General features: G+C 46.9%; 1 protein-coding gene across 2 annotated transcripts in view; it reads right to left on the bottom strand.

Moving 5' to 3' along the window:
* SRP19 (signal recognition particle 19) overlaps positions 1 to 9282 on the bottom strand; it is a 36665-nt gene extending 27383 nt beyond the window's left edge. The window contains exons 1-2 of one of the 2 annotated variants that reach the window (XM_077290412.1): positions 9171 to 9282; positions 7015 to 7083 (exon numbers count right to left, since the gene is read on the bottom strand). In XM_077290412.1, the coding sequence (XP_077146527.1) occupies positions 7015 to 7052 (38 nt within the window). In that variant the 5' untranslated portion in view covers positions 7053 to 7083; positions 9171 to 9282. The remainder of the gene's footprint in view (positions 1 to 7014; positions 7084 to 9170) is intronic. The other variant, XM_077290420.1, reaches the window with a different exon arrangement.
* Positions 9283 to 13163: the final 3881 nt, after the last annotated feature.

The raw sequence follows: 13163 nt of genomic DNA, 5'->3' as shown, positions 1-13163 counted from the left end.
GCCACACGCAAAACTTGCACACGCAGAAAAATTGCCACACGCAGAAAAATTGCCACATGCACAAAAGTTGCAACACATGCAAAAGTTGCCTCACACAAAACTTGCACATACTCAAAAGGCACCACACATAAAATTCGCCATGCGCAAAACTTGCTGCACACAACTTGCTACACTAACCTGTCACATGCAACTCGACACACAAAAAGTTGCTACACGCATGTCGCCACACAAAACTCATCTCACAAAAGTCGCTACATGCATGTCGCCACACGCAACTCAACACACACAACTTGACACACGAAACTCGCCCTAAAACACACACAAGCCTGGTATTATCCTTCAAAAATAAAAATCTGATTAATAAGCAGACAAACTACAAGAGCAACAAATGTACCATATAGGAATCTGGCAGCTGTCAGTCACGTGACCTGTCTATTATGTGTATGTGTGAGCTAATATATACTGCCAGGGGGTGGGCTTACTGTTGGCTGGGGATTTATCAGGCTGCCATTTTAGCTTACAAATACGGAGGTAAAAATACTGACCAAATAACGTGTGAACGAGGGCTAATACAGGAGGAGATGACATACAGATATATACTATATACAGGAGGAGATGACACACAGGTATATACTATTTACAGGGGAGATGACACAGGTATATACTATATACAGGAGGAGATGACACACAGATATATACTATATACAGGAGAGATGACACACAGGTATATACTATATAGAGGAGGAGATGACATACAGGTACATACTACATACAGGAGGAGATGACATACAGGTATATACTATATACAGGAGGAGATGACACACAGGTATATACTATATACAGGAGCAGATTACCTACAGGTATATAGTATATACAGGAGGAGATGACATACAGGTATATGCTATGTATAGGAGGAGATGACATACAGGTATATACTATATACAGGAGATGACACACAGATATATACTATATATAGGTGAGATGACACAGGTATATACTATATACAGGAGATTACATACAGGTATATCTAATATATAAAGCTGAATGTGTGTGTATGTATGTATGTGTGTATGTCCGGGATTGGCATCTGCACCGTCGCAGCTACAGCCACAAAATTTTGCACAGTCACAAGTCTGGACCCCGAGAGCGTCATAGGCTATGTTGTGAGGTGAAATTTTAACCCCGCGCGTTCCAATTCACCAAACAATTTTGCCCCTATCTACATAATGGGGAAAAAGTGAAGGGAAAAGTGTTGGAGGAAAATTGACAGCTCCCAGATGTGAACAATGAGGACTTAAAGAATGAGAGCGATGGCGCCAAAGCGTATATACCGTACAGTTGCTAAGGTGGGGCCCCGACATGGGATAATCACCACACACGGGGATATGAACACAAACACAAAATGCGCCACACACTACCACGTGCTTGAACACATATACCACCCTCAGCACACATTTCACCACACACACACACCAACCTCGCCACATAAAAGTCGAAACACAAAAGTCACCACTCAAAACTCGCTACATGCAAAACTCGCCATATGCAAAACTAGGCTCACGCAAAACTCGCCACACGTGCAAAACTCACCTCATGCAAAACTTGCACACACAGAAAAATTGCCACATGTACAAAAGTTGCACCACATGCAAAAGTTGCCTCACACAAAACTTGCACATACTCAAAACGCACCACACATAAAACTCGCCACGCGCAAAACTCGCCATGCACAAATCTTGCTGCACACAACTTGCTACACTAACCTGTCACATGCAACTCGACACACAAAATGTTGCTACACGCATGTCGCCACACAAAACTCATCTCACAAAAGTCGCTACATGCATGTCGCCACACGCAACTCAACACACACAACTTGACACATGAAACTCGCCCTAAAACACACACAAGTCTGGTATTGTCCTTCAAAAATAAAAATCTGATTAATAAGCAGACAAACTACAAGAGCAACAAATGTACCATATAGGAAATATGGCAGCTGTCAGTCAGATGACCTGTCTATTATGTGTATGTGTGAGCTAATATATACTGCCAGGGCGTGGGCTTCCTGTTGGCTGGGGATTTATCAGGCTGCCAATAGCAACCAATCACAGCTCAGCTTCTATTTTGCTACAGTTAATTAACCTGAGCACTGATTGGTTAATATAGGCAACAAAGACATTCTCAGTATAACAAAGCTAATATATGTTGTGAAATGCTTCTATTAGCTTAGTTTTTGCCTTTTAATAATTACATTTCTATCTATTTGTTTTGTGGTTTTTGTGTGCAGAATAAATTTTTGTTAACACATTCTATTTTGCTAACAGCAGTCATTAACCCGGGCGAAGCCGGGTAGTACAGCTAGTAATCTTATAAATGTGTCCCTGCTGTGTACTGTGTAACTGCCGTGCAGGGACATGGTCTGATCGTATCATAGCTCCTGAGCAGGGGAGGACGCAGAACATTATAAGGACAGGACAGCTGGGGATCACTGCTGATTCTTTCTGAGGTAAAATATTGTTTTAAACAGGCAGGGAGATATTTTACCTCACAGAAAGAATCAGCTGTGATCCCATCCCGTCCTGTCTGTATACTCTTCTGCTTCCTCCCCTGCCCAGGAGCTGTGGTATGATCAGAACAGTCAGACACGGCCATTACACAGCAGGGACACATTTATAAGATTATCTCAGCACAGGAACATATAATTTAAACACATCCAATTGTGGAATTATTCCAAGATCTGTTGATTAAAATGAACTTTTGTTTGCGGGAAAACCCCTTTAACCCCTTTCTGACATCTGACGTACTATCCCGTCGAGGTGGGGTGGGCCCGTATGACCACCGACGGGATAGTACGTCATACGCGATCGGCCGCGCTCACGGGGGGAGCGCGGCCGATCGCGGCCGAGTGTCAGCTGCATATCGCAGCTGACATCCGGCACTATGTGCCAGGAGCGGTCACGGACCGCCCCCGGCACATTAACCCCCGGCACACCGCGATCAAACATGATCGCGGTGTACCGGCGGTATAGGGAAGCATCGCGCAGGGAGGGGGCTCCCTGCGGGCTTCCCTGAGACCCCCGGAGCAACGCGATGTGATCGCCTTGCTCCGAGGGTCTCCTACCTCCCTCCTCGCCGCAGGTCCCGGATCCAAGATGGCCGCGGCATCCGGGTCCTGCAGGGAGGGAGGTGGCTTACCGAGTGCCTGCTCAGAGCAGGCGCTGGTAAGCCTGCAGCCCTGCACAGCAGATCGCCGATCTGACAGAGTGCTGTGCACACTGTCAGATCACCGATCTGTGATGTCCCCCCCTGGGACAAAGTAAAAAAAAAAATTTTCCACATGTGTAAAAAAATAAATAAATTCCTAAATAAAGAAAAAATATATATATATTATTCCCATAAATACTTTATCTAAATAAAAAAAAAAAACAATAAAAGTACACATATTTAGTATCGCCGCGTCCGTAACGACCCAACCTATAAAACTGCCCCACTAGTTAACCCCTTCAGTAAACACCGTGAGAAAAAAAAAAAAAAACGAGGCAAAAAACGACGCTTTATTATCATACCGCCGAACAAAAAGTGGAATAACACGCGATCAAAAAGACAGATATAAATAACCATGGTACCGCTGAAAACCTCATCTTGTCCCGCAAAAAACGAGCCGCCATACAGCATCATCAGCAAAAAAATAAAAAAGTTATAGTCCTGAGAATAAAGCGATACCAAAATATAAAATAGCTTTTATCGTATAAAAGCGCCAAAACATAAAAAAATGATATAAATGAGGTATCGCTGTAATCGTACTGACCCGAAGAATAAAACTGCTTTATCAATTTTACCAAACGCGGAACGGTATAAACGCCTCCCCCAAAAGAAATTCATGAATAGCTGGTTTTTGATCATTCTGCCTCACAAAAATCTGAATAAAAAGCGATCAAAAAATGTCATGTGCCCGAAAATGTTAGCAATAAAAACGTCAACTCGTCCCGCAAAAAACAAGACCTCACATGACTCTGTGGACTCAAATATGGAAAAATTATAGCTCTCAAAATGTGGTAACGCAAAAAATATTTTTTGCAATAAAAAGCGTCTTTCAGTGTGTGACGGCTGCCAATCATAAAAATCCGCTAAATAACCCGCTATAAAAGTAAATCAAACCCCCCTTCATCACCCACTTAGTTAGGGAAAAATAAAAAAAATGTATTTATTTCCATTTTCCCATTAGGGTTAGGGTTACGGTTACTGCTAGGGTTAGGGTTATTGCTAGGGCTAGGGTTAGGGCTAGGGTTAAGGCTACAGTTAGGGTTGGGGCTAAAGTTACGGTTGGGAATAGGGTTGGGATTAGGGTTAGGGGTGTGGTTAGGGTTACCGTTGGGATTAGGGTAAGGGGTGTGTTTGGATTAGGGTTTCAGTTATAATTGGGGGGTTTCCACTGTTTAGGCACATCACGGGCTCTCCAAACGGGACATAGCATCCGATCTCAATTCCAGACAATTCTGCGTTGAAAAAGTAAAACAGTGCTCCTTCCCTTCAGAGCTCTCCCGTGTACCCAAACAGGGGTTTACCCCAACATATGGGGTATCGGCGTACTCAGGACAAATTGGACAACATCTTTTGGGGTCCAATTTATCCTGTTACCTTGTGAAAATACAAAACTGGGGGCTAAAAAATCATTTTTGTGAAAAAAAAAATAATTTTTATTTTCACGGCTCTGCATTATAAACTGTAGTGAAACACTTGGGGGTTCAAAGTTCTCACAACACATCTAGATAAGTTCCTTGGGAGGTCTAGTTTCCAATATGGGGTCACTTGTGGGGGGTTTCTACTGTTTGGGTACATCAGGGGCTCTGCAAATGCAACGTGACGCCTGCAGACCAATCCATTTAAGTCTGCATTCCAAATGGCGCTCCTTCCCTTCCGAGCTCTGTCATGCGCCCAAACAGTGGTTCCCCCCCACATATGGGGTATCAGCGTACTCAGGACAAATTGGACAACAACTTTTGGGGTCCAATTTATTATGTTACCCTTGTAAAAATACAAAGCTGGGGGCTAAAAAATCATTTCTGTGAAAAAAAGAGGAATTTTTATTTTCACGGCTCTGCGTTATAAACTGTAGTGAAACACTTGGGGGTTCAAAGTTCTCACAACACATCTAGATAAGTTCCTTGGGAGGTCTAGTTTCCAATTTGGGGTCACTTGTGGGGGGTTTCTACTGTTTGGGTACATCAGGGGCTCTGCAAATGCAACGTGACGCCTGCAGACCAATCCATTTAAGTCTGCATTCCAAATGGCGCTCCTTCCCTTCCGAGCTCTGTCATGCGCCCAAACAGTGGTTCCCCCCCACATATGGGGTATCAGCGTACTCAGGACAAATTGGACAACAACTTTTGGGGTCCAATTTATTATGTTACGCTTGTAAAAATACAAAGCTGGGGGCTAAAAAATCATTTCTGTGAAAAAAAAGAGGAATTTTTATTTTCACGGCTCTGCGTTATAAACTGCAGTGAACCACTTGGGGGTTCAAAGCTCTCAAAACACATCTAGATAAGTTCCTTAGGGGGTCTACTTTCCAAAATGGTGTCACTTGTGGGCGGTTTTAATGTTTAGGCACATCAGGGGCTCTCCAAACGCAACATGGCGTCCCATCTTAATTCCAGTCAATTTTGCATTGAAAAGTAAAATAGCGCTCTTTCCCTTCCGAGCTCTGCTATGCGCCCAAACAGTGGTTTACCCCCACATATGGGGTATCGTCGTACTCAGGACAAATTGCACAACAACTTTTGTGGTCTAATTTCTTTTCTTACCCTTGGGAAAATAAAAAAATGGGGGCGAAAGGTCATTTTTGTGAAAAAATATGATTTTTTATTTTTACGGCTCTGCATTATAAACTTCTGTGAAGCACTTGTTGGGTCAAAGTGCTCACCACACATCTAGATAAGTTCCTTAGGGGGTCTACTTTCCAAAATGGTGTCACTTGTGGGGGGTTTCAATGTTTAGGCACATCAGGGGCTCTCCAAACGCAACATGGCGTCCCATGTCAATTCCAGTCAATTTTGCATTGAAAAGTCAAATGGCGCTCCTTTCCTTCCGAGCTCTGCCATGCGCCCAAACAGTGGTTTACCCCCACATATGGGGTATCAGCGTACTCAGGACAAATTGTACAACAACTTTTGGGGTCCATTTTCTCATGTTACCCTTGGTAAAATAAAACAAATTGGAGCTGAAATAAATTTTGTGTGAAAAAAAGTTAAATGTTCATTTTTATTTAAACATTCCAAAAATTCCTGTGAAACACTTGAAGGGTTAATAAATTTCTTGAATGTGGTTTTGAGCACCTTGAGGGGTGCAGTTTTTAGAATGGTGTCACACTTGGGTATTTTCTGTCATATAGACCCCTCAAAATGACTTCAAATGAGATGTGGTCTCTAAAAAAAAATGGTGTTGTAAAAATGAGAAATTTCTGGTCAACTTTTAACCCTTATAACTCCCTAACAAAAAATAAATTTGGTTCCAAAATTGTGCTGATGTAAAGTAGACATGTGGGAAATGTTACTTATTAAGTATTTTGCGTGACAAATGTCTGTGATTTAAGGGCATAAAAATTCAAAGTTGGAAAAATGCGAAATTTTCAAAATATTCGCCAAATATCCGTTTTTTTCACAAATAAACGCAAGTTATATCGAAGAAATTTTACCACTATCATGAAGTACAATATGTCACGAGAAAACAGTGTCAGAATCACCAGGATCCGTTGAAGCGTTCCAGAGTTATAACCTCATAAAGGGACAGTGGTCAGAATTGTAAAAATTGGCCTGGTCATTAACGTGCAAACCACCCTTGGGGGTGAAGGGGTTAATGTCTACAGCAATATTGGAGTTCATGCATTCATTAATCACAGTGCGCTGGCGCATCGTGTCTGTATCCGATTACATCCAGTGTGGTCGCAGATTTACCCAGATTAGACCTGATGACGCTGCAACAAGCACCACACATTTCACCATCTGAAGTTACCTGTCTGGATCTGTGTGTGGCTTCCTCAGGTCGGCCATGGTGGGCTCGGGTCACATTACAGTTGGAAACCTGCAATAGGAAACAGGCAATCACTAGTGAAATGTCAGAATGAGAGCGGGGGAGGGGACATCCTGGATGACTGGTCGGTCACGGTAAAGTGTATATGAGGGTGAGACCTTGTATACTACATGTAGCAGTGTAGTAAGTGCTGGATGGGTAGAATCATTGGATGCCGGATAAATACCTTGGAGCCAAAGTTAGGCTTCTTTCACACTTCCGTCTTGAGACGGACGTCACAATGCGTCAGCGTGACGTCTCGACGGACGTTGTAAAAATATTGGCAAAAGGATGTAACGCATCCAGTAACCTGAGGGATCCGTCGAAATCGGTAGTACCTGAATTTTAATGCATAAAATTCTGGAGAGAGAGAGAGAAAAAGTGAGAGAGAGAGAAAGAAAGAGAGAGAAAGATTTCCCAGACTCGAAAATCCTTCCGGGCACGCTCAGAGGGAAAAAACGGGATACGTCACTGGATTCCTGTGTGTGACGGTCAGCGACAGATCCTGCGTCCATAGGCTTCCATTGTAGCCGACGACGGACAGCGCAGGATCCGTTGCTGAGCGATTTTCCGACGTGCAGAGAAAACGTTCCTCTGAACATTCTCTCCGCACAACGGACCGCTATTTCCCAACGGATCCAGTGCACGATGGATGAAACGGAAGGCCATCCATCACAATCCGTCACTAATACAAGTCTATGGGGAAAAAAAGGATTCAGCAAAAAATTTGCAGGATCCTGTTTTTTCAAAACTCGACGGATTTCGACGGGAGGAAAAAGACAGAAGTGTGAAAGAGGCCTTATAGTGATGTCAATGGCCGTCACCAGTCCTGCGCCTTCCAATGTCCATGAGACTTAACAGAAAAAGACACCCGTGTGCTCAGCTATGGCTGCAGGCTCCCGAGAGTGCAGCTGTGACCATGACACTTCACTCAAAGGAGACTGAAGAGGAAGGGGGCCACAGTGCTAATGAATGCTGGGGGGTCACTGTGCTAATGAATGGGGGGGGGGGGGGGTCACTGTGCTAATGAATGGGGGGGGGGGTGTCACTGTGCTAATGAATGGGGGGGGGGGTCACTGTGCTAATGAATGGTGGGGGGGGGTCACCTGTGCTAATCCATGGTGGTGGGGGGTTCACATGTGCTAATGATTGGTGAGGGGGGGAAGATTCACCTGTGCTAATGAATGGTGGGGGGTTCACCTGTGCTAATCCATGGTGGTGGGGGGTTCACATGTGCTAATGATTGGTGGGGGGGGGGGGAAGATTCACCTGTGCTAATGAATGGTGTGGGGGGGGGTCACCTGTGCTAATGAATGGTGGGGAGGTGGGTCACCTGTGCTAATGAATGGGGGGGGGGGGGTCACTGTGCTAATGAATGGTGGGGGGGGGTCACCTGTGCTAATCCATGGTGGTGGGGAGTTCACATGTGCTAATGATTGGTGGGGGGGGGAAGATTCACCTGTGCTAATGAATGGTGTGGGGGGGGGGTCACCTGTGCTAATGAATGGTGGGGAGGTGGGTCACCTGTGCTAAATAATGGGTGGGGTGGGGTCACCAGTGATCAGACAGTTCTCGTCTGTGCTGTGGAAACATCAGTTATGGGGGAACCCCTGTGGCCGGCAACATTCATATTCCATTTCTCTATTAGTGGGGCTGTATCCATGGAGCACGTCCAGCGCCTGCACAGCAGTTCTTCCCTGCACCTGACGGATCTGCACGACCAGGACCGGAGCTCACTGACAGCAAGCAGAGATCTTGGGACGGCAAGACATGCACAGCAGCAGATTAGTGATAGCACTGATCGGGCCATCCTGGGGCCGGAGCCGCCACATGGGCTGTACTCAGGGCACAGTACTACCGGTACACTGAGGCTGGCATGGCATGCTGGGACCTGTAGTCCGGAGGACACTAGTCCAGCCACTAATGATTCCCATGTAACCTGCTATATAGCAGGTGTCTGCCAGCACTGGAGCCTTAACCCCGCAGCTTTGTGAGAAGCCTGAGAGCACAGCAGGCGCCATGAGGCCAATGTGTACAGTACCAAGCGGCCGCTACACCGGGCTCCACGTAAATAACGTAACCCACAAGCCCCGCCGTACCTTCTCGTGTGCAGCTGCTGATGACTGGCGCTTCCGGGCAGCCAGAGACAGGAAGCGGAAACACATGGGCCTGCATCTGGATACAGCCAATGGGAGCACGCCTGCGCTTCACGCCTCGATGTGAACATCGCGCAATAACTCACTGTAGATTGGGTGATTGTATATAGCCAGGAGACCAATAGGAACAGGGGACAGTGCATCTCTGGCGCGGTCCTAGTGCCGCCGGTAACTATGGTAATGCAGTCACCTGTGTCGCCGCCATGTTCATGAGATGCACGGACCGTGTCTCTGTATATTGCTGGACTGTCCGGGTAGCATTATGTATAAGGCGCCAGCACGCTGCACATGTGACAAGGGTCTACATATAAAATACAAAGACACATTAGCAGGAAGAAAGTGACAGGATGGAGAGGGGTACCCTGCCCTCAGGATCTTACACAGCAGGGGATGGGGGAGGGACAGTCACTGACGCCTCAGTGTCCGAGGACACACACAGGCTGCGGAATATGTTGGCGCTATATAAATACAAATAATTATTATTATATAGGTGAAATGTATTGTGATGTGCAGACCTCCCGGCCCCTGCACAGCGATACCTACTGTCAGTCAATCAGGGCGGCAGAAGACGGCCTGCCAGTGACGCGCGGTGCATGGTAGTGACGTCATCTGCTGTCTGTCAGCTCCGGCTACAGAAGATGGGAGAGGGTCAGAACACCCGCTCTTTTCATTTTAAAATCTGCTGAAGAGGAAAGGGGCCCCCCGGCTGGAGACGCCGCGCCGGAAAGGGGCCCCCCGGCTGGAGACGCCGCGCCGGAAAGGGGCCCCCCGGCTGGAGACGCCGCGCCGGAAAGGGGCCCCCCGGCTGGAGACGCCGCGCCGGAAAGGGGCCCCCCGGCTGGAGACGCCGCGCCGGAAAGGGGCCCCCCGGCTGGAGACGCCGCGCCGGAATGGGGCCCCACGGCTGGAGACGCCGCGCCGGAAAGGGGCCCCACGGCTGGAGACGCCGCGCCGGAAAGGGGCCCCACGGCTGGAGACGCCGCGCCGGAAAGGGGCCCCACGGCTGGAGACGCCGCGCCGGAAAGGGGCCCCACGGCTGGAGACGCCGCGCCGGAAAGGGGCCCCACGGCTGGAGACGCCGCGCCGGAAAGGGGCCCCACGGCTGGAGACGCCGCGCCGGAAAGGGGCCCCACGGCTGGAGACGCCGTGCCGGAAAGGGTCCCCCGGCTGGAGACGCCGTGCCGGAAAGGGGCCCCAGGCTGGAGACACCGTGCCGGAAAGGGGCCCAGGCTGGGGAGACCGTACCGGAAAGGGGCCTAGGGTGGGGGAAAATGTTAGCAAGGGACCCAGAATGGGGGTCATTACCGAAAGAGTCCAGGACGGGGGACGTTACCTGGGCGGTCAACACGGATGTATGGTATCTAGAATGCTACAAGGGCCCATACATCTCACCAACATATGGGGGGGGGGGGGGGTTGTCCAGGTCTAAATCTCACCCCACGGCCCATCGTACTCGAATGATACCACTTTACCCGGCCCTAGTGCTACTCCGTGTGAAAGTGACACTTTCTATTTACTTGCCAACTTATAGGAATTGGAAACAAACCCGGATTACGACCCAACATGGCATGTGCCAAGAAGAATGTGCTCACAGCAGGTAAAAGCAATGGGCGCCTCAAACTATGGCACTGACAGCAGTACACGATGTGGCTAATTTAAAATAGAATACAATGATCACATGATGTTACCAACAAAGCCACAAGGAACAGGGCATCCTATGGAATGGGAATCTTATTTTGGCTTTACAAGGATTGTTTTAAAGAGGACCTAGCACTTGCTCATAAAATTAAGTTATGTACTAGTGTTGAGCAAGTGTACTCGTGGCTCGGTGTCCGACGAGTATTTGTAAGGCCGGCCTCACACTAGCGAGTTTTACGGACGTATGAGCGCATAAACTACGTCCGTAAAACTCGCAAAATAAACTGCACAATTATTCTCAATGGGGCTGCTCCTATTAGCCGTATATTACGGTTCAGTATTATACGGCTTTCTACGGCCGTACAAAATCGCAGCATGCTGCGTTTGTCACCGTATTGCGCAAAAAAAATCGCCAATGAAAGTCTATGGGGGCGAGAAAAATACGGATTCCACACTGACCAGCAGTGTGACTTGCGAGAAATACGCAGCGGTGTTAGTGAAAAGTCGGTAATTCAATTGCCGGCTTTTCATTTCTCCTGCACAAACCCGACAGGATATGAGACATGGTTTACATACAGTAAACCATCTCATATCCCCTTTTTTTTTGCATATTCCACACTACTAATGTTAGTAGTGTGTATGTGCAAAATTTGGGCGCTGTAGCTGCTAACATAAAGGGTTAAATCGCGGAAAAAATTGGCGTGGGCTCCCGCGCAATTTTCTCCGCCAGAGCGGTAAAGCCAGTGACTGAGGGCAGATATTAATAGCCAGGAGAGGGTCCATGGTTATTGGCCCCCCCGTGGCTACAAACATCTGCCCCCAGCCACCCCAGAAAAGGCACATCTGGAAGATGCGCCTATTCTGGCACTTGGCCACTCTCTTCCCACTCCCTGTAGCGGTGGGATATGGGGTAATGAAGGGTTAATGCCACCTTGCTATTGGAAGGTGACATTAAGCCAGATTAATAATGGAGAGGCGTCAATTATGACACCTATCCATTATTAATCCAATTGTTTGAAAGGGTTAAAAAAACACACACACATGATTTAAAAGTATTTTAATGAAATAAACACAGCGGTTGTTGTAATAATTTATTGTTCTCTCAATCCATCAGGAACACCCTCGCTTGGAAAAATAATAAACGCACAAGATACATACCTTCTGGTGAACCGTCTCGTCCCACGAAGTAATCCATCTGAAGGGGTTAACTAATATTACAGGCAGGAGCCCTGCTAAATGCAGCTGTGCTCCGTGCCTGTAATCCCCGGCGAATGAATGAAATGTAGGTCATTGACCTACATTTCCTTCAGTCGCGGTGATGCGCCCTCTGCTGGATGTCCTCATATGACCTGGAGCGTGGGAAAAAGTTCCCAGGCTGCAGTTCATGAGAACATCCACCAGAGGGCGCCTCACCGCGACTGAAGGAAATGTAGGTCAATGACCTACATTTCATTCATTCGCCGGGGATTACAGGCACGGAGCACAGCTGCATTTAGCAGGGCTCCTGCCTGTAATATTAGTTAACCCCTTCAGATGGATTACTTCGTGGGACGAGACGGTTCACCAGAAGGTATGTATCTTGTGCGTTTATTATTTTTCCAAGCGAGGGTGTTCCTGATGGATTGAGAGAACAATAAATTATTACAACAACCGCTGTGTTTATTTCATTAAAATACTTTTAAATCATGTGTGTGTGTTTTTTTAACCCTTTCAAACAATTGGATTAATAATGGATAGGTGTCATAATTGACGCCTCTCCATTATTAATCTGGCTTAATGTCACCTTCCAATAGCAAGGTGGCATTAACCCTTCATTACCCCATATCCCACCGCTACAGGGAGTGGGAAGAGAGTGGCCAAGTGCCAGAATAGGCGCATCTTCCAGATGTGCCTTTTCTGGGGTGGCTGGGGGCAGATGTTTGTAGCCACGGGGGGGCCAATAACCATGGACCCTCTCCTGGCTATTAATATCTGCCCTCAGTCACTGGCTTTACCATTCTGGCGGAGAAAATTGCGCGGGAGCCCACGCCAATTTTTCCCGCAATTTAACCCTTTATTTCAGCAGCTACAGCGCTGAAATTTTGCACATACACACTACTAACATTAGTAGTGTGGAATATGCAAAAAAAAAGGGGATATGAGATGGTTTACTGTATGTAAACCATGTCTCATATCCTGTCGGGTTTGTGCAGGAGAAATGAGAAGCCGGTAATTGAATTACCGGCTTTTAACACATATCGCGCTGAATGAAATCTAAATACAGAATATATATATATGTGTCTCAATGACATATATATA

The sequence above is a fragment of the Ranitomeya variabilis genome, chromosome 1, assembly GCF_051348905.1.
Source record: "Ranitomeya variabilis isolate aRanVar5 chromosome 1, aRanVar5.hap1, whole genome shotgun sequence".
Lineage (NCBI taxonomy): Eukaryota > Metazoa > Chordata > Amphibia > Anura > Dendrobatidae > Ranitomeya > Ranitomeya variabilis.
Note: the sequence above shows the minus strand (reverse complement) of the source record. Positions and strands in the feature narration are given on the sequence as shown.